This window comes from Panthera tigris, chromosome C2 (assembly GCF_018350195.1).
Source record: "Panthera tigris isolate Pti1 chromosome C2, P.tigris_Pti1_mat1.1, whole genome shotgun sequence".
NCBI classification, from domain to species: domain Eukaryota; kingdom Metazoa; phylum Chordata; class Mammalia; order Carnivora; family Felidae; genus Panthera; species Panthera tigris.
In genome coordinates, this window is record NC_056668.1 from 89848572 (window position 1) to 89869224 (window position 20653).

Sequence of the window (20653 nt, forward strand, 5' to 3'; positions counted from 1 at the left end):
TATCTTCTCACATTTTATTTTCATTTCATCTAATTTAATCCTAGTATTTTATCTAAATTTATCCCAATATTAATAGTCCTTTGAGGTTTTCTATTTTTGTTGAGAAACTGACCTTGAGACTTCCTAAAACAAATTTTCCTATTCAAAGCCCTTTTTACTTTTATAAATACTAAATTTTTTATAAATGCCAAACAATATCATTGTTGTGTGGTGTTCTTAGTTCTGAAAGCTATTCTGTGAAAAGTGAGCTGCTGATAGTAAAAGGCAGTATTAAAGTATATTGTATGGCAAAAGAGGAAAGGCAATTCAATGGAGAAAGGATAGACTTTTCAACAAATTGTGCTGGAACTACTGGACCTCCACATGCAAAAATAACATATCTAGGTATAGACCCTGCACTCTTCACAAAAACTAACTCAAAATTGATCATGATCTTCTGTAAAATATAAAACTACGAAACTCTTAGAAGACAACATAGGAGAAAATCTGGATGACCTTGGGTTTGATGACGCATTTTTAGATACAACACCAAAAGCACAATCCATGAAAGAAAAATTGATAAATTAGATTTCATTAAAATTAAAACTTCTGCTTCACAGGAGAGGCTGATAAGAGAATAAGAAGACAGGCCACAATCTGGGGGGATATACTGCAATATACATATCTGATCAAGGACTTGTATCCAAAATATAAAAAGAACTCTTAAAACTCAACAATAAGAAGACAAATAACTTAAAAGGTAGGCAAAAGATTTGATAAGGCACTTTAAAAAAAAATTTTAACGTTTATTTATTTTTGAGACAGAGAGAGAGGGAGACACAGAATCGGAACCAGGCTCCAGGCTCTGGGCCATCATCAGCCCAGAGCCCGACGCGGGGCTCGAACTCACGGACCGGGAGATAGTGACCTGAGCTGCAGTCGGACGCTTAATAAGACTGAGCCACCCAGGCGCCCCATGAGGATAAGGCACTTTACCAAAGAAGATACACAGATGGAAAATAAGCATATGAAAAAATGCTCGAGGTCATATGTCAATAGAAAATTGGAATTAAAACAATGAGATACCAATACTCATCTATTAGAATGGCTAAAAACCACAAAACTGATGACAAATGCTGGTGGAGCAACCAAAATCACATTCGTTGCTAAGGGGAAGGCAAAATGGTACACTCACTTTGGAAAACAGTTTGGCAAATTGTTATAAAGCTAAACATAAGCTTACCATATGACCTAGCAATTCTGCTCTTTGGTATTTACCAAAATGAGTTGAAAGCGTACATGCACACAAAATCTGCACATGAATACATATAGCAGCTTTATTCATAATTGCCAAAATTTGAAAGAAACCGAGTGCCCTTCAACAGGTGAATAGATAAGCAAACTGTGGTATATCCATACAATGAAACATTATCCAGTGATAAAAAATAAATTAATATGGAAAAGACTCAAATTCATATTGCTAAGTGAAAAAGGCAATCTGAAAAGCTTGCATACTGTATGATCAACAATAAGGACATTCTGGAAGAGGCAAAACTGTGGAGACATGAAAAAGACCAGTGGTTGCCAGAGGCTCGGGGAGGAGGCAGTGAGAGATAAACAGGTAGAACATATATTTTTAGGGTAGTAATGATTCTGTATGATACAATGATGTGAAAACACATCATTATACACTTAATCAAAACCCAAAAAAATTAAAATACAAAGAGTAAACCCTAACATAGACTATGAACTTTAGTTAGTACTAATGCAACAAACGTACCACACGAGAGCAAGATATTAATTATAAGGAAAACTGTACTTTGTGGGTGAGAAGGGAACTGTGTGTGTGTGTGTGTGTGTGTGAGAAGTGTATGAAAACTGTACTTTCTGCTCAGTTTTTCTCTAAATCTAAAACTGTTCTAAAAAGGACTATCATTTTTGGGGGGTGGGGGTGGGGAGATATATTGTATTAGAGAATGAATTGCTTCACTGGGTCAGACTACTTACTCTGCCTTTGGAGAATAATAACTACAGGGAGTTAAAAAAGAATCCAACAACCAAACAGATGCCACTAACTCGCATCTCCAGACAATGCCAGTTCCCAGGAGTAGTGGAGTAGTAAAGGAAGTCATAGTAAAGGAAGAGGAGAGATGAGAGATTCAGAATTTTTAAGGAAAAGCATAATGCTTTCCCTATTTAGGGGCAATGAGTCAAATTTTACATTGTGGGATTTTGATAGTAGATTTTTGAGATGCTTTGTGGTTTGTAATGTACCTTCACTTACATGGTCCCTAATCATATATATTGTTTCATCTGCTCCCCACTGCCTACTAAGCTCCAAATCTCTGGCGCACTTTGCAGCTTTTCATTACGCCATCGCAGTCTATCACTGTATTGTTTCCTGCTTCCCTCCCTCAACATTAGAAGAATTCCCCTTGATTACAGAGGTGAGGCTTAATAATGTGAGTATCCATTGAATCAGATTCTCAGAGCTCGCAGGGGCTTTAGAAATTATGATTATCAACCAATGATCATATAATTACCCTAAGACCTCAGATACTGAGCGTCTGAACTAACTGGCTGGAGACACGGATGGAGAGGAGAAATGGACACCCCTCATTCATGCTTCATCTGGCTAGGCCCAGGGGAATCCTAAACAACAACGTGAAGTAAGATTCTCAAAGCCACTCAGTCCCTAAATTCATTAATTCTTCCTTTATTTTTATTTTTTTAATTAAAAAAATTTTTTTAATGTTTATTTATTTTTGAGACAGAGAGAGACAGCATGAACGGGGGAGGGTCAGAGAGAGAGGGAGACACAGAATCGGAAGCAGGCTCCAGGCTCTGAGCTGTCAGCGCAGAGCCTGACGCGGGGCTTGAACCCACGGACTGTGAGATCATGACCCAAGCCGAAGTCAGACGCTCAACCCACTGAGCCACCCAGGTGCCCCATTAATTCTTCCTTTAACACCATCTCCCAAATCACTCCTTTGCTCTTCATTCCTGATAGCGATATGCCAAATCGGGTTCTCATCACACCATGCTGTGCTTACACCCAGCATCTTCCTGAAGGTTTCTGTTCTCTTCCAGCTCCAGGGCACCCTATCTGGAGCACCAGAGAAGTCTTCCTAATGATGCAGATTTCTTCATGGCCATTTTTGTGTAAAAAATAAAATTCAAACCTCTCAACAGAAAATTCAAAGTACTCCACAAGTTGATTCCTTAATACCTCTCCATAATTATGATCCTAATAGCCATTGAAATTATCCCATTTCTTGTTCTTTACTCCCCAGTACACAATGCACAGCCTCTCCTTTGTGTCTTTCTTCACACCACCCTCTCCTAGAAACTCCCCCTTTCTTAGTCAGTTTGGGCTGCTATAACAGAATGTTACATACTAGGTGGCTTATAAACAACACAAAATTATTTCTTACAGTTCTGGAGGATGGGAGGTATAAGATCAAAGTCCCGACAGCTGTGGCATCTGGTGAGGGTCCACTTCCAGGTCCACAGATATTCTGTCCTCACAAGGCAGAAAATGGCAAGGGAGCTCTGTGGAGTCTTTTATAAGGGCACTAATCCCTCATGACTTAGTCATCTCCCAAAGGTCCCACCACTGAATATCATCCCACTGAGGATCGGGCTTCAACATATAAATTTTGGGGGAACAAAAACATTCAGTCTATAGCCCTCCCTAATTTAATGGGCATCCTACAATTCCCTTAAAGCCCAGATAAATTTCCATCTTCCCCTAAAAAGTCTTTCTTGTCCACCACAAGATAATTTCTCTCTTCACTGAATCCTAACAGCACTTCTTGCCTGTAGTATTCATTGGGAAATTTGCATAAGTAGGCTCCAATTTTTTTTGATTTATGATGTAGATAGTTTACCTCTTGACTCAAACTCCTTAAAGGTAAGGATCTTACATTGCCAGCTTCTAGCAGTATGCTTGCATAGAGAAATGTTCATTGAGCGTTTATTTATGAGAAAAACAACAAGTTTACAGGCAACATTGTAGGATTTCAAAATCTCTGAGTCTTTTGATACCAAACTGTGGAGAAAATTGCTTCACATATTCCAAAAATAACGTTTCGGTGTTTAGCGATATTTTGGTGGAGGCAGTATCCTTTGGGACATGATCCAAATTCCAAATGAAATATTTAGCTTTATACAATGAACTTCTGTCAACAACTTTCTTAAAAAGCAAATTACTTTTGACTTCCTCCTTATATATTTGATGAGATTGTCATAACACCATCAGGTTTAAGAGTGAGATTCTTACGTGAATAATATCTCTAAAGGTTATTTAACATTAGAAAAAAATGAACCCTGCTCACCAAATGTTCTTTTATACAATGTAATTAACAATTTTATCTTTACTCCATATGGCTATCATTTTAATCAATTTTTCCATTTTCTTAAACTGCATATGATGTTATCACACTGATTTTTTTACTTTGAACATTTTCTTGCCCATAAAGGAACAGCTTACAAGGATTGAGAGTAGAAATTTTGTTGTAATTCTAAAATTTTTCCTTCAAGAATATTTAGAAATATGAATTCTCTACCAAGAGAAAACATGAAGTAGGATGATGTTATATATTTCAGAAATGAAGTAAAAATGCATGACATCTTTGGATAAAGGTAAGTCAGATAACTCAAATCGAGGATATCTATTTGCATCTATCTATTGTAATCCGTTTGCTATTGGCATATTAATGGATCAATGGAGCCAAAGGGAATTATGGCATACATGTATTTCTTTAATAATTGCAGTAATAGTTTAAAATAATGCCAAAATACTGAACCACAAGCTTTCAAGTCTAAAGTTTCTTACATGAGTTAGAACATTAACATAATCAACATTTTGAGGCTTGCACACTGGGATACAGGTATGCTATAATATCACTATCTTAATCACTTTCTTAATCATTTTTATTATTTAAGGGGTAATACAAAGTTCTCTGGACAAATATCCCAGACCATAGGGGTCTTCTATATTGAGTGCAAGTGCCAAGAAAGGCAAATAGTGAAAGAGTCTACTATATCATAATATATAAAACTATATTCTTAATGTAGGATTTTTATTAATTTCTGAATTTTTCATAAATTTAAACTGAGGGAAATTTGTATGTTCTAAAAATACAATGTGCCTATTCTGATTAAGACTTTTTAATAATGCTGAATTTAATAGTGTGGTTTAATTGTTTCTTTAGCAGTTATTATATCTACCATAAGCTATATTTTATTTAGTTACCTTGTTCATTCTGTTTCCCCATCCCTACCTCGGGAATGTAACCTCATCAGAGCCAGTGTTATTAACTTCAGACAACTGCTATGTCTCTGGTGCTTACAAATATCCATTGTAATACATTAACATTGCCCAAAGTCTTAGAATACACAATCATAATGTTAGCGGAAATGATATAAGGATTTTAAGTGAGAATTTAAGTTTAAAATCATGAAGGGAAATCACCAAATATCAGAAGTAGGAAAGGTTTCTTATTTTAAACAGGTCTCATTCCACTATCTCATTTTATAGATGTAGAAATTGAGATGCAGAGAGATCAAGTGTTTGTCAGATCACAGAATTTTGGTAGTAAAGGGCACCTTAAATCTTGTATAGTCGAGATACTCAGGTTCTTAAAGTTACCTGGCCTATGCTTTAATACCTACAGTGATAGGGATTTCACTACCCTATAAAAGCATCACATTCAGTGTTTTAAGAACACTACTTTTCAGAAATTTCTTTCTTATATGTAATTAAGATTTGTACTCCTATGTTTCAGTTCTCTAGTCTTAGTTATGTCCTTTGGTCATGTAGAATATGTATAGTCCAGGGTATTTTTAATTTATATTTATTTGTATATTTTATATATACATATATATATATATATATATATATATATATATATATATATGTATGTGTGTGTGTATAATGTGTGTGTGTGTATATATATAGTTATATACATATACAAACACACACACACAAACATAAATTGATATAGTGCAAAAGTCTAAATTTGAAGTCTTTTATTAATGAGTGTTCTGGGCCAAATATTTTTTCTGCCTCACTATTCCTCCAATACTTCTTTGTTTCTTGCCTTTTCTCACATACTCACATAAACACACACACACACACACACACACACACATTAAATTGTTATAGACATACACACATCATATATGCATCTATTACACAGAAAGGGGTGTGTATTTATATTTTATGTCTTGTAGAAAAGTCAAAAACTTAATTGTGTGTAGGGGTGCCTGGGTGGCTCAGTTAAGCATCTGACTTCTTGATTTTGGCTCAGGTCATGATCTCACGGTTTGTGGGTTTGAGTTCCAGGTCAGGCTCTGCACTGATAGTGCAGAGCCTGCTTGGGATTCTGTCTTTCTCCCTCTTTCTGCCCTTCCCCTGCTCATTCTCTCTCTCTCAACTTTAAATAAATAATAATATGTGAAACATGTTATAATTTTTTAAACTCCATTTTCCCTCTAAAAGCCAAAATTGAATCACCCTTCCATATCAAAATTTGTTTATTAAAATATTCACTAAAATTGTTAAAATGTTTCTAGGAATCATTCTATTGTGACCTCTAACCAATATCTCTGGGTCCCCTGGCTGTTTCAAGATCCATCTGAATCCCATTCTTCCCTGAATATTAAACTTCTATATCTTTCTCTTAACAGGTAGCTTCTAAAATTAAACACAATACTCAAGATATGGTCTTACTAGGAAGAATAGTATAGGCTTATCTTCTGATTCATTCAAAACATTTATTTTTCCCAATACAACCTATAATTCCATTTGGTTTTATAATAGCCATATCATATCTGACTCATACTGAGCTTAATGTCAAAAAAATTCTTAATCATTTTCTATGTGATACTGCTGAACCAATCTCCTTTATTCTATGCTCATGCAGTCAAAACGTTATTTGGGGGAGAATGGTCCTGAAATTGCACATATGATAATTACTCATATAACTACATATAATAACTACATTAAAAAATAGTGTCAGTTCACAGAAGGTACATGTTCTGAAAGTTAAACAAAAATTTAATTGAGGGGCATAAACATATAGATGATAAACATATCTTACCTATAAAAACCTGGTGGCACTTGCTCTACCAGGAAGCTTTTCTCCATGTCTTGGAGTATGTCATTCAGCATTCGGACACGGATTGGAATTCTCTCCTTGGGATCATTAGCAGGACGCATCTCATCTGACTGGAAGAGTTCAGCACTCTCCCGCAGGCGTGACGCCAAGGCTAGCAGTTGATGAGTGTAGGGTTGATCACCTGGTGAAAATAAATGAGTCCATCTCAGAAGAGACATCCTCAAAGGAGCAAAATAAGCACTTTGCAATCATGATGTCAAAAAGGAAGATTCAACATCAGTTAAACTTTTATAATGTATTAATTCCACCAAAAATATTCTGTCTAAACATTATATTCTATGAAGAGTATTAAATTTATTGCTACCATTACTATTACTAATAATAATTACTACTATTGGGACACCTAGGTGGCTCAGTTGGTTAAGAATCCAACTCTTGGTTTTAGCTCAAGTCATGATCTCATGGGTTCGTGGGATAGAGCCCACATCAGACTCTGTGCTGATAGCACACAGCCTGCTTGGGATTTTCTCCCTCTCTCTCTGCCCCTCCCCACCTCTCTCACAAAATAAATATATAAACTTAAAAAAATAATAATTACTACTACTAATAATACTAGTGAATAGGTATTGGTTATTGAGAGACAGCTACTATGTTCCAGGCATGATATTGAGCACTTGACATATTTATCTCATTTAATATTCACCAAAGTTTGCATTGTCATGTCTATTTCATGGAAGCTGAGAGTTAATTCAGACAAGCAAATTGTCCTAGTTCATTAAGCAAGTAAATGACAGGCCAGAATTAGAAGCCTGATCTTTCTGACTAAAACATTCATGCTCTTCATGTAGTATTCTATATTTCTGGGGGAAAAGTGATTTTTAAAAAAAGTTATCTCTTCTGAGAACAAGAGATATGTTCCTGTATATTGTTATGCATCTATGGGCTCCTTTGCTTTTCTAAAAGTTTCCTGTAATTTGAAGTTGAAATACATCTTTGATTTGAAAATACTATCCTATGTAGTATTTGTCTTGTTTTGCTTGGGGGATGATTTTTGTTTTTTGTAGTTTGTTTCTATTTGTGTAACTTACTGGAAGTCATTTTGATATGAATGGTGTTACTAAACACAGGACATTCCTTTAACTAAGAGTAAGACAGAATTTGTATAGTGATAATGGCCACCAGACCATGGTGCCAGACTACCTGAGTTCAAATCCCTGCTATACCACTTAGTAGCTGTGTGATGTTGGGGTAAGTTACTGAGCCTCAGCATCCTAATCTATAAAATGAACAAAATAAACATCTGCTTCATAGATTTTTTATGAAGGTTAAATGATTAATATTTATAAATTGTTATAAAAAATATTCTTCTATAGGTAAGCATTTCCCAGCCGATGTGACTTAACATCTTGTTTAAAAAGCATTCCTCTATTGTACCATGAGAAGTGCATTTTCTTCTCATCTTCTTCCTGATATTCCCTGCCATTTGAGTCAGTCTCTGGGTGAGGCAACAGTTAGTGGTGGTGTTAGTTCTCAGGAGACTCCAGCAAGGTCAGAAACTCAAGACAGAGAATTATGTCATGTCAAGGTGATGAAATGAACATGGACCTGATAAATTGAAACTGGCTGTCCTGAGAGCATGGCATTGAGATAAGCAGATGGAGAGATGAAGAGGCCATATGGGACTTTCACTTGGGAAAATTTTAGGCAAAAGGGAAGGATCACAAAGGGACTCTTTCCAAGTGAAGTTCAAGTGTTACCAGCTCCCCAAACACCTGGTCTTCATGAAAATGAAGATTCCTACACCTGCTAAATCTCTCTAGGAGTAGAGCCAGGAATCTCCATGCTACCCAGATTATTACACATATTTTAAAGTTTAAGAAGTACTGTAGAGAGGTGATGTGGTAAGAAAAGAAAAACTAGGTTAGAATTATAGCTGATATATAAAATATGTCTGTCATAGAATTACCAACCCAATACAGTGATCTTTGTTGTCTTTCACCTTCATTTGATGGGGACTATTTCATATGCTAATTTCTTTAGAGGAGAGCATGGTTCTTACACTCAGCAATTATTTACTAAATAAATAAAGGAGATTAAATAACGTACTTTTGGAAGAAAATCCAGTAACAAAAGAAAATTCTGTAGAGATAAGTTGTTTTCATGAGAGCTATAAAGTATAGCCACATTTATAAACTTTCTGTTCACTGAAATTAACAACATGAATAAACTCATTTGTAGGAGTTCACAGGTTTCGGCATTTGGGTGTTTTCAAAGTACATTATATACTCATTAATTATCTTATTTGATATCACAAGAAACCTTGAGGTTGTGAGGACATTTAGCACCCTAAATCACAATTATAAAAATAATGCCATTTTATAAAGATACTATTTATCCTAAAATATGATGGTTCACTGAAGTTAATGTATGGTGAACTTACAGGAAATATCTTTGTACAGGGAAAAAATAAGATGAAAAAAGCACATTTAGATTACATTGGAATTGAAAGACTGAACAACAGAAAAAACAAGTTCAACATCCTTGAGAGTCTTCCATTTAAGAAAGAAAAATCTGTTCTGATCTAACATACACTACAGAATTGAAGACATTACTACTGAATCAAGGGAGACAAATTGTACCATTCTACCTTATTTAGCTTTAAATGAATTTATCTTTCTTAGTGGTGAGGGTGTAGAGAACTGACAGCTTTAAGAACTTTCTTGTTCCAGAAAGAACCCTGATAGTGGAAACCTGCCATCTATACCACACCCTATACATCACTTCAAGGGTATTAGGTTACAAATTGAAAAGAAGCTTTATTTTCAATGTTCACGCAATCATTTGTATACATAACTGATTCCTAATAGCCATTTTAATGCCAATTAGAACTTGTCTATTTAAATAAGAAAGTAATACCACCAAATCGAAGTCAGCTGTGACCCCACAAATTCCTGTTAGAATGTCAGCTCTGTGAAGGAAGAGATTATTGTCTAATAGTTTTGTTCACTACCATTTACTCAGACAAAAACTGTCTGACATAGCATGAATTATCTACTGATCACAGCATCATAATATCTGTAATGTTTTTATCCTTATCTGCCTTGTCTCTCTCCTTTCTTTGACTGAAAAGAACCCCGCATGATGTTTTATCTCTTTGTATCTCCAGATGCTAGCACAATACCTGAGATATGGTAGTCATTTATTAAAAATTTTGTTGAGAGAATTTTGAATTATAAGATAATGTTTAGAGATATTTCCTGAATAATGCCTAAAAAGTCACTTAGGGAAATGTTTTGCATATAATGAGCATCAACTAATGTTGCTAAAAATCAATAAGAGTTGCAAAGGAAAAGAAAAGAAGCTATTTTAGGGTAATGATAAGTTAAATTAAACTAAATTGAATTAAAATATGGCCTGCCAATAACCCATAAAAACTAAGACTATATGTATAAAACTTCATTTAAGGCACAGTGAATGTCAGAGAAGAGAGGACTAATTGAAGCTCTTCACAGTTCAGGTTTAATAAGTAGTAAGTCCCTTTGACCAAAGAAAACGAACTGGGAGTTAGAGATTTCTCTTAGAGAAAGTTAATACAATTATCTTGAAGCTTTATGCGCATGGAGTCTCAAGACCAAGGTCTTGGTATCAAAAACCAGGTAAGAGCCTCATCTACTTAATTACTATCAATGTAAGTTTGAATAGATTACTTAATATTACTGTCTTTTAGCTTCCTTGGGGGAAAATGCAGAAATGGTCATTTCACTCTCCAAGCATATAAATAACTATATAAATGGAAGTTACTATTATCAGAGTACACAATCTTAAGTATAAGTTACTACCAATGCATTTTTTAAAGACATGCCCCAAAATACCATAACTAATGATTTTATTCTCAGAGATGCTGCTTTTCACTTTCTCAAATTTTCTCCACACTGTATAACACTCCTCCTTGCATACACATCTGTAAAGATTTGCAATGTTATTTTGTGGTGCCTATTAATCTGGAGCCATTTTTTTTCTTTCCATGGGCTGGATCTCAAACTTCTGAGTAACAAGGAAAGAGATAATGTAAAGGATAAAGGAATCTGGGAGCCTGGGTGGCTCAGTCCGTTAAGCATCAGACTTTGACTCAGGTCATGATCTCACTGTGAGTTGGAGACCTGCATCGGGCTCCTTGCTGTCAGCACAGAGCCCACTTTGGTCTTCTGTTACCCACTCTCTGTCTCTCCACCATTCCTGCTCATGCTCTCTCTCTCTCTCTCAAAAATACATAAAAACATAAAAAAAAGGGGTAAAGGAATTAAACAGCCAAACTTCAAAATGATCCTTTTACATATTTGCTTCTGTTGAAAAGTCAACCATTAAGTTTTTTATAGCATAGTAGAACATATCAATTTGTGATGAATATTGAAAATCAACCTTAATATAATACAAAATAATGGAGACTGCTTAGTGAAATTATCTTGATATTATTCAAGAAACAATTGAAATGCACTTCTAAATTTCAAACAGAAACAATGCATTTTTCCTCTGTCTCAAAGTAAAATACAAATGTATTTTCAGTAAATAATTTACTGAGTCCTATTTTGTGTTCTGTCCTATAAGTACTGGGAGAAAGGGAAAGACATAAGGTTAAATCACTAACCTTAATAGATTCCTAATCTAGTTAGAAATAACCCACAAATGAAGAATAAATAAGGATCAAATAAAATAAATCCTCATGAGGATAATTGAAGAGCTTATTGTATACAAAAATATTCTAAGTAAATCCAGGAAAGAAGTGAAACTTGAGAGACAGAAATTGCCCAGAAATCAAGGTCATCTAAAATGCAACTCTTGGAAGTTCTGGGACTCTCCCTATATTAAAGCTGTTGAGGGTGTTCCATCCGTAAACAAAAATATTAATTGCTACTAATTAATCCCTTCCTATTCCTCCAGTCCTCAGCCTTCTGGAAGATGAATCTATCTCTAACTTCAACCCTTTCATTTTTCCATCTTGCTATACAAAGAACAGAGCTGGATATTATAAGCAGTAGTGATATTAATTGGAGAGGAGAGAAGAAGGTGGGAGGGAGAGAGGGAAGGAAGGAGGAAGTACAAGTCAGTGGATACTGAGACATTATTGAGATCTACGGAGGCCAGTTCAGGACAGCCTCTAGAACACACTGAAGGAAACATATTCCTACTCCTGCCTTTTAGCCAATCATCACATTGCAGCATTCTCCCCTTGAAGCCATCTGGGAAGCAGTGTGGTATAGTGAAAAGGGCAGGGGCTTTGGAATCTGACAGAGCCATATTCAAGCCCTAAACCAACCACTTAAAGGTACACACCTAAGTAAGACACAACCCCTCCACCCCTTGCCCTCCACACAGTTTCTTAATCTCTAAATTGCTCTTAACAATATCCAGTTCAGCTCATGTGGCTAGAGTAAGGTTAAATGTCACAATGGACATAAGACACTTAGCACATTACCTGGGGCATTGTGGCGTGACCTCTAAAGTGCCACGGTGTCATCAGAAAACTTGTTCCTCCTGAGGACTGTTGGTACAGGATGCTAAAACACCTTCTAACAGATCAGAAGCTTACCGGCACTTCATACACGTCTTTTCCATAAGGTCTCTTAGACTTCTGGATTGCCCCACTGAATCTATATGTTCTAACCTGCCAGAACCTGGAAAATGCACTAACTACCTCTTCTCCCACTTCATATGTTGATGAGTTTCATCTTGGCATAAACTCAGATGTGTTAAGTCTGTTCTACAACCTCCTGCACAAATATATAGCTGTCTTATTTTAAAGAATGATTTTACTACTTACTACTGTGGCCTCTCTTCAGAGTTTTATACTCCAAAAAGGTTTTAAATTTTTATTTCCATTTTTCTATCTTTTGGTTGTATTTTGTGACTGTATTTTTAAAGACTCACACAGTTTCATCTTAAATTAAGAGTGAAATGTACTGGTCATACTCTAAAACTACATTTTTATATCAAACAAACATAGCTTTTTACTATGTATTTCACAGAACCTATTCTTCTATGGATGAGCTTATGACAGTTTTAAAGGTGCTAATAATTGCACAATCATGGCTTAGACTTCACTGATTTATAGTGACAAGGAAAAGTATGATTTATGTTCCACATAACACAGTGGCTAAAAGAAGAAGATTATTTTGGGGGAAAAATGTATGTTACTTAATGTCATCTTAAAAATATCTTGTGGCATCACTAAAGAGAAAAAAAGAAATTACCAATTCGATTTCAGCCAGAGGAAACAACAGTCCTTTATTATCCTACATTTTCTATTCTTCATGCTGGTTTCTTTAGTCTGAATCACAGTGAATCATCTCAGCTGGTTATTTAAAGAAGTTAAACAAAAACAAAAACAAAACAAAACAAAACAAAAAACAAACAGGTAGAGAATGAAGTGTAGGAGCTAGTGCACTGTTGATAAATAGTCTAACACTGATTTTACAACGCACTGATAAATGGATATTATTTAAAAATGCAATATGCCAGGAGGCAGTGGCTAGTTATGTCTAAACTAAATACAATAGAAATCCTTTTTTTTTTTTTTTTGCAAAAGTGCCAAAGTGGCATGCTTACAAGAATCAGATTGACCACTTTTAAAACACTGGCAATACATTCTGAAGATTTTCTTATATTCTAAATATTGCCCAGTGATCCAGATAGCCAAACACAGATGCAAATCTATCAAGACTTTGAACATATTGTGTGGAATGAGTTGTCCCAACAGCATATGTTGGCCTGGTGCCAAGATTGAACCAGGGGCTACTTTCATGGCCATAGATGCTGCCACTGTGTTGTGTTTGCAACTACATGATCGGGTTATTGGTTGCTTTGGAAGAGTGAACAAAGGCTTCCTAGAAGGAATTAAATTCATGTGTGGTTTATTTTTTATCAGTCTCCTCCTGAGGCAGAAAGTTGGAGTTGTACATTTAATAACACGTGTGTTTAATTATGTTTTGGCTAAACCGAGAAAATGGAAAAAAAAAACTTTAATGAAATTAATCAGTATGAGGGGAAGGGTACTTTATGTTCTATTATAAGCCAACATTAAAAGTATCTTTAGGGGCACCTGGGTGGCTCAGTCGGTTAAGCGGCCGACTTCGGCTCAGGTCATGATCTCGCGGTCCGTGAGTTCGAGCCCCGCGTCGGGCTCTGTGCTAACAGCTCAGAGCCTGGAGCCTGCTTCGGATTCTGTGTCTCCCTCTCTCTGACCCTCCCCCGTTCATGCTCTGTCTCTCTGTCTGTCTCAAACATAAATAAACGTTAAAAAAAAAAAATTAAAAAAAAAGTATCTTTAGGAGCACCCGGGTGGCTCAGTCAGCTGAGCACTCAACTCTTTATTTTGGCTCAGGTCATGATCTCACAGTTTGTGAGTTAGAGCCCTGCATCAGGCTCTGTCTGCACTTACAGTGCAGAGCCTACTTGGGATTCTCTCCTTCCCTCTCTCTCTGCCCATCTCCCACTTGCATACATACACACTCTTCCTCTCTCTCTCAAAATAAGTAAATACTTTTTAAAAAATCTTTAAAACACTACTTTAAAATTGTTGCCAGTGAGGCAACACTCATAGAAAAATGGATTGTAGTACTATCCTGTCATGGGCACAGGGTTTTGTCCTAAAAATACACTTAAGGAAAAAAAAATTCACAATACATTCAGCTATTACTAGGATGGGAAAGTAGGAAGATGATAGGAAGTCATTACCATATTTCAATCAATGTAATTACACATATAAAACAGGTATTGGGGAGCCTGGGTGGCTCAGTCGGTTTAGTGTCTGACTTCAGCTCAGGTCATGATCTCACAGTTTGTGGGCTTAAGCCCCTCATCAGGCTCTGTGCTGACAGCTCAGAGCCTGGACCCTGCTTTGGATTCTGTGTCTCCCTCTCAGTCTGCTCCTCCCCCATTTGCACTCTGTCTCTCTCACAAAAATAAATACACATAATAAAAAATGTTTAATGTAGGTACTAAAAAGAAAACTTTAAACCAAATTTGAATGAAGTATTCAGGGTGATGAAGGACATGATGACAAAGGGAAGCTGGCTTAAGGAGACAAACACTGATAATACAGAGACAACCAGATTTTGTTGCAGACTCCGCTATTAAGAACTCCTGGTTTGAACAAGATTTGGAATATCAATAAATGAAATACAATATTTAATATAGTTACATAGTCAGAGTCCATACAAAAATACACTGGGGATTGATATTAAACATAGTTTTAGGAAATTGTACCCAATGGATGGCCAATCTCTTATTGAATTTCTCTCAGTTTGAGCAAACAAGGTAAGCTATTTCTGAGAGAATGCTTTTGAGTTTAAGTCCTTGTCACACAAAACAGTTAGTCCCAGAAATGCAAGTTTGGGTCAAACCACTAGATATCTAACATGATTCAGAATTTCCATGGGAACTAAATCTTTTCTTGGAATTGTTTGGATTTTAGATGGATGGATTTGGAATTTTTTCAGGAGGGCACAGGGCCAGGTTGCTAGTATGCCCACACTTTACTATCTATAGGCCAGACAAAAGTTGGAATTGATGCTAACTAAAACCAAAATTGGAGACCGATAGGCTGAGGCCAAATATCACACAAGTTATTTATTTCTTTAAGTTTTATTTATTTATTTTGAGAGAGAAAGTGAGTATGAGCAGGGGAGGGGCCAAGAGAAAGTAAGAGAGAGAGAAGCCCAAGCAGGCTCTCCATTGTCAGCACAGAGCCTGACACAGGGCTTGAACCCACAAACCATGAGATCATGACCTGAGCTGAAATCAAGAGTTGGACGCTTAACCAACTGGGCCACACAGGTGACCCATGCAATTTATAAAGCGTATGCTTATTTTTTTTCCTTTTGGGACATTCATCATAAATTAGAAAGAAGAAACGACATCAGATGGGTCTCAATTACTTGTGACTGTAGAAAAGAACCAAAATGACAACTGAATATATGAAACTACAGATCTAGCGGAACAGCCTGTGCTTGCCTCGGTCACATCATCACCTTGAAATAATATCCCTCCTTCTACAATGAAGTGATTGGTGCTAATGAATTATCAGAGCTAATAAAAAAATTAAAAAGTCAGCTAAGTTACCATTGTCAGTTTCTTAAGGAACAGGAGGAAATTCTGCCAACAACCATTTTACCTTTAGTGAGACAATCAGGAAGTGGCAACAAGCCACACAGATCGAAATTGTTTCCTGCTGAGTCTGGCTTTCACTAAATAAATGTGTACATAGCCAGATCAAATGGAAATGACTTTTACTTTGTTTTGTCATTTGTAGTTTTTGCAATAATGGTAAATAATTAACATCCAGAATTCCAACAAAGAAAAATAGCAGATATTAACAGAAATCATCAGAATTACATAGTCATTAGTTATTTTGAGGTGGTGTTTAAAACATTAAAAAGTAGAGAGAGTGAGAAAGAGTAAATTTAGTCAGGTTATTAAGTGCATACTCCTTAGTCTGCTTCTAGGTTCAAGGGTATGGTTGTACTCATTTATTCTTAACACCTGCCTTTGCCCCCTGCAAACTAGTACCAGTGTCTTATGTGTGCAATTTTTTTGGACATACTTTTATTTGCCACAAGTACAGCTGAAGCATATCAGTAATCTCATCAGTCACTATTTACACTACATCTCTATGTAACCACATATAAATATTCATTCTCTAACTATTATGTGTTTGGCATTGACCAAATATTAAGAGCCAAGGTCACTCAGTCAAAATGAGCTTTCAAGACCATCCAATAAATCAACTCAAACAAATTATTCACTGGTAAATTATCCTTCTTTCTGGTGGTTGTGAGAACAGTAGAGAATGGTCTCCTGCTACTGTAAACTAGAGTAATAAATAAACAAGATGGCTGGTTGTCAAGGGGTAAAATTACACCGTTGAAAATGCAATTGGGTTTCAGAGACCTTCATACATAAACTTTTTGCAGTAGGGAGAAACAAAATTTTATAGTTTAGCCTTGAAGGTCACTTTTTTGTAATAACTGTGATTGAGAACTTAAGACTAATCACTGCTAGTTGTCATAACAAAATAAAAATATATATAAACAATTAAAGTTTGTACTAAGCAGTAAAATTAGATGTCATTTAACGTGTAGCACATTATTTTACAAATAAGGTTATAACTAAAGTAGTTAAAATAGAACAGTTACATCAAATTGCCCACAATTTAGCAAATATTCGAATGATCTTTTACTTTAATACAGAACAAATAATTTTGAATCATGATGACTAAAAGATAAAAATGTATAGCTTAAAGGTGACAAATTGCATCATTTTGATCAAATATTTATACTCAGGTCATAACAAAAGAATTTTATTCCTATATATCTATGTTCTTGACACATTTTGTTTTGTTTTGTTTTGTGTTTTTACTATGGGTATATCTTAAGTCTGGCCCACATTTTTCTGAGTGAAAGTAGCAAGGAAACCCAAGGAGTTTCACATCAAAAGAAACAAAACTCAAAAAAAACCAATAACCAAAGAAAAAGTTCTTTACCTATAGCAGAACCAGACCAATATACCAGCAAGAAGCCAAAATACTCCTGGCTCATCTGACTGAGCAACTTGATTTTGGGAGCTGTTCATCTAGACTTGGTAGCATCAGGCTGCAGTGGAAATCTTTGTAGAACAACTGTAGCTTTCCCCCCAACCCCGTTGTACTGACATGCTTCAGAAATAACTATTAAAGAAAGGATTATTAACCTGGCCTATTTTCAGAATATTTTCTGTACCCTCTTCCTTTAACCTAAAACCTGGCTCTTCCATAATGATACTGCTTAGGCCCCAGCCCTCTTAGGTGTGGTTCCTTCTCTCTTATGCTTTGTACCACTAGCCCTAGAAACACACTAGGAGGTATCACTGCTCATTCTTTGAAGATTTTGGCTCCTGGTTTAGTCACTTCCTCTTACAAGAATACTTCGATCTGAATTCTTGGCAATTTCAATACCCATATACTCTAGACTCTCCTTTCCTTAGCCTCTTTTCTTCTGGTGATTGCTTATCCCACTTCCATGGTCATGTCCTCTCCTGAACGCTGTCTTTACCAATATCTGAACTCTTTGTATGATCACATTTTTAATAATCCCATTTGCTGGCCAGCAGCAAATGAGTCTTTTTAGCTCACTCAATTCTTTGATCTCACCATGAAGTAGTATTTATTGATCCTCCTTCCATTCTGTTCCCCCTCCTTTCCTTCATTTCCTCATTTTTATTCCATACCCAGTTTAGATACTTTGATCCACCCTCATGAGTGCTCCTGTGCACATACTCTCAGTTTTAACTTATCTAGGTCATTGTCCCTCTCTCATTAGAGCTCTAGCCTGATTAAATCCAACTATGTCAGTTCTATATCTGAATCACCAACTGAAGGCTGAATAATTGTACTGACTTATCTCATTAAAAATATATTTCTTGGGACACCTGGATAGCTCAGTTAGTTAAGCGTCTGATTCTTGATTTTGCCTCAGGTCATGATCTCATGGTTCGTGAGATCGAGCCCTGTCTCGGGCTCTGTGCTGGCAGTGAGAAACCTCTCTCTCTCTCTCCCTCTCTCTCTCTGCCCTTGCTCTGCTTACACGTGTGCATGCATGTGCTCTCTCTCAAAAATAAACGAATACATATATATATATATATATATATATATATGTGTATATACGTATATGTATATACACGTATATATATATATATACACATATATATACACATATATATATATATTTCTTCTGAGCTCCAATGCTGCCCAAAATATAGGCATACCTCATTTTGTTGTATTTTGTTTTACTGATTTTCACAGATACTACATTTCTTAAAATTGAAGGTTTGTGGCAACTCTGCATCAAGCAAATCTAAGATAGAAACTTGACAAAAGTGGAAAATACGGAAACTATATAGAGACCAACCTAAATATACCAAAAAAGAGCAATCCGAGGCTACTTCATATAGGAACAAATAACCCTAAACAGCTCAAGTGCTTTTAGGGTTTTACAGCCAATATAATAAAAGTCATAAGAATCACTGAGGGAGGAAAAATTGTGTCATAGTATTCTTCAGGTTAAGAAGCAATCCCAGTAGTCAAAATTAAAAAAAAAAAAAGGAATTAAATTTTCAGAAACTTGAAATATTTGGCTGTTAAGAATAAATCATTTTCTAAGAAAGAAAAAGAATAATCCATTTTGTAAGGATTACTGCTTAGGTACTTAGATAAAATAGTGAATTTTGTATTGAGAAGTTTATGTCTAAAAATCACACATAAATATCTGTCAATAAGATGTGTGACTCAAAAAGGAGGAGGGTGCATTCTTTAATTACAATACTGGCTTTGTATTTGGTTAATACAGAAAAATTATAAGCCTTGTTGAAAGATTTGTATGTAGATAAAGGGGAAATGAAGGTAATTATTAGAATTCTGCAGGAAGAGATCTATTCAAACATGAAGGGATTGAAATAGAAACTATGGAGATAATTCTCTTCTTGTCACCCTTAATCTAGGATGAGCCAACACTTTAGTGAAATGAAATGGGGCCCATACTTCAGAAATTAATCCCAAAGATTGGTTTGGGTTGGCTTGATTTGGATTGATTTTGATTTGAATTGATTGAATTTTAGATACAAACTTACTTGCCTACTTATTTATTTATTTGGGAAAATACCTAAACTATATTTTTGCCATGCGGAAAATGATAACAGAAGTTTGAAATTACAAATCTCATATTTCTTCTAAGCCCTTCTCATGATAATCCTCTCTAAGAAGGGAGTCACTGCATTGCCATAGCTAATAACATAGCATATATTTTTATCCATTGCTTGTTAAAAATTAGTTGAACCATCTTTCACTTGCTAAAATTACTGTAATTCAAAGAAAAATTACCTTTAAGACTGTTTTGAACTTCTATAGCTATATCAAGAGCATTAAAGGGCAGAACTGGTTCATTGGCAATTTGCAAAATCACTTCTCCCGAGAGCTGAAAGAAAAAAAAAGATGGTAGCATTCAGTTTGAAGGGTTTTTGATTTGTTTGTTTTTCATTACTTCATGCATTCTTATATAACCACGGTAGTAAAACACATAGGGGAAAATATACTTTTATAAGATATCTTTTCCTTTTAAACTCTTTTTTCTTTTCTTTTCTATAAAAAAAGAAAAAAACCCTCATGGTATTTTTCATGTCTCAAAATAGTATGAAGGAATATAAAATTTTCCTCCTTTTTAAGCTAAAATATTAAGAAATATTGCCTTAATTGAAGAACTTGTAATATTTAAACTTAAAAAAAATTCCTTATAAAGCAGTTCAGAAAGTCACACAATAAAACAAAGAATAAAGATAAATATAACTGAAAATCAATATTTGGTTATGAGACTAAGTAAAACTCCAAATAAAATTAATGATCCATTTATTTCATTTAAAATATAATTTAACCTGAACAAACTGATGGTTACCAGAGGGGAGATCGTTGGGGGTGGGGGGGAATGGGTGAAATAGATGATGGGGATTAAAGAATGCACTTGTTCTGA

At 35.5% G+C, this 20653-nt stretch overlaps 1 protein-coding gene across 18 annotated transcripts in view; it reads right to left on the reverse strand.

The window, feature by feature from the left end:
* The window catches only part of NAALADL2 (N-acetylated alpha-linked acidic dipeptidase like 2), a 1331477-nt gene that overhangs the window by 40986 nt on the left and 1269838 nt on the right, over nt 1-20653 (reverse strand). For all 18 annotated transcript variants that reach the window (XM_042998927.1, XM_042998921.1, XM_042998913.1 and 15 more), the window contains 2 exons: nt 20011-20104; nt 7086-7284 (listed from right to left, as the gene is read on the reverse strand). In XM_042998927.1, coding sequence (XP_042854861.1) covers nt 7086-7284; nt 20011-20104 — 293 coding nt within the window. The remainder of the gene's footprint in view (nt 1-7085; nt 7285-20010; nt 20105-20653) is intronic.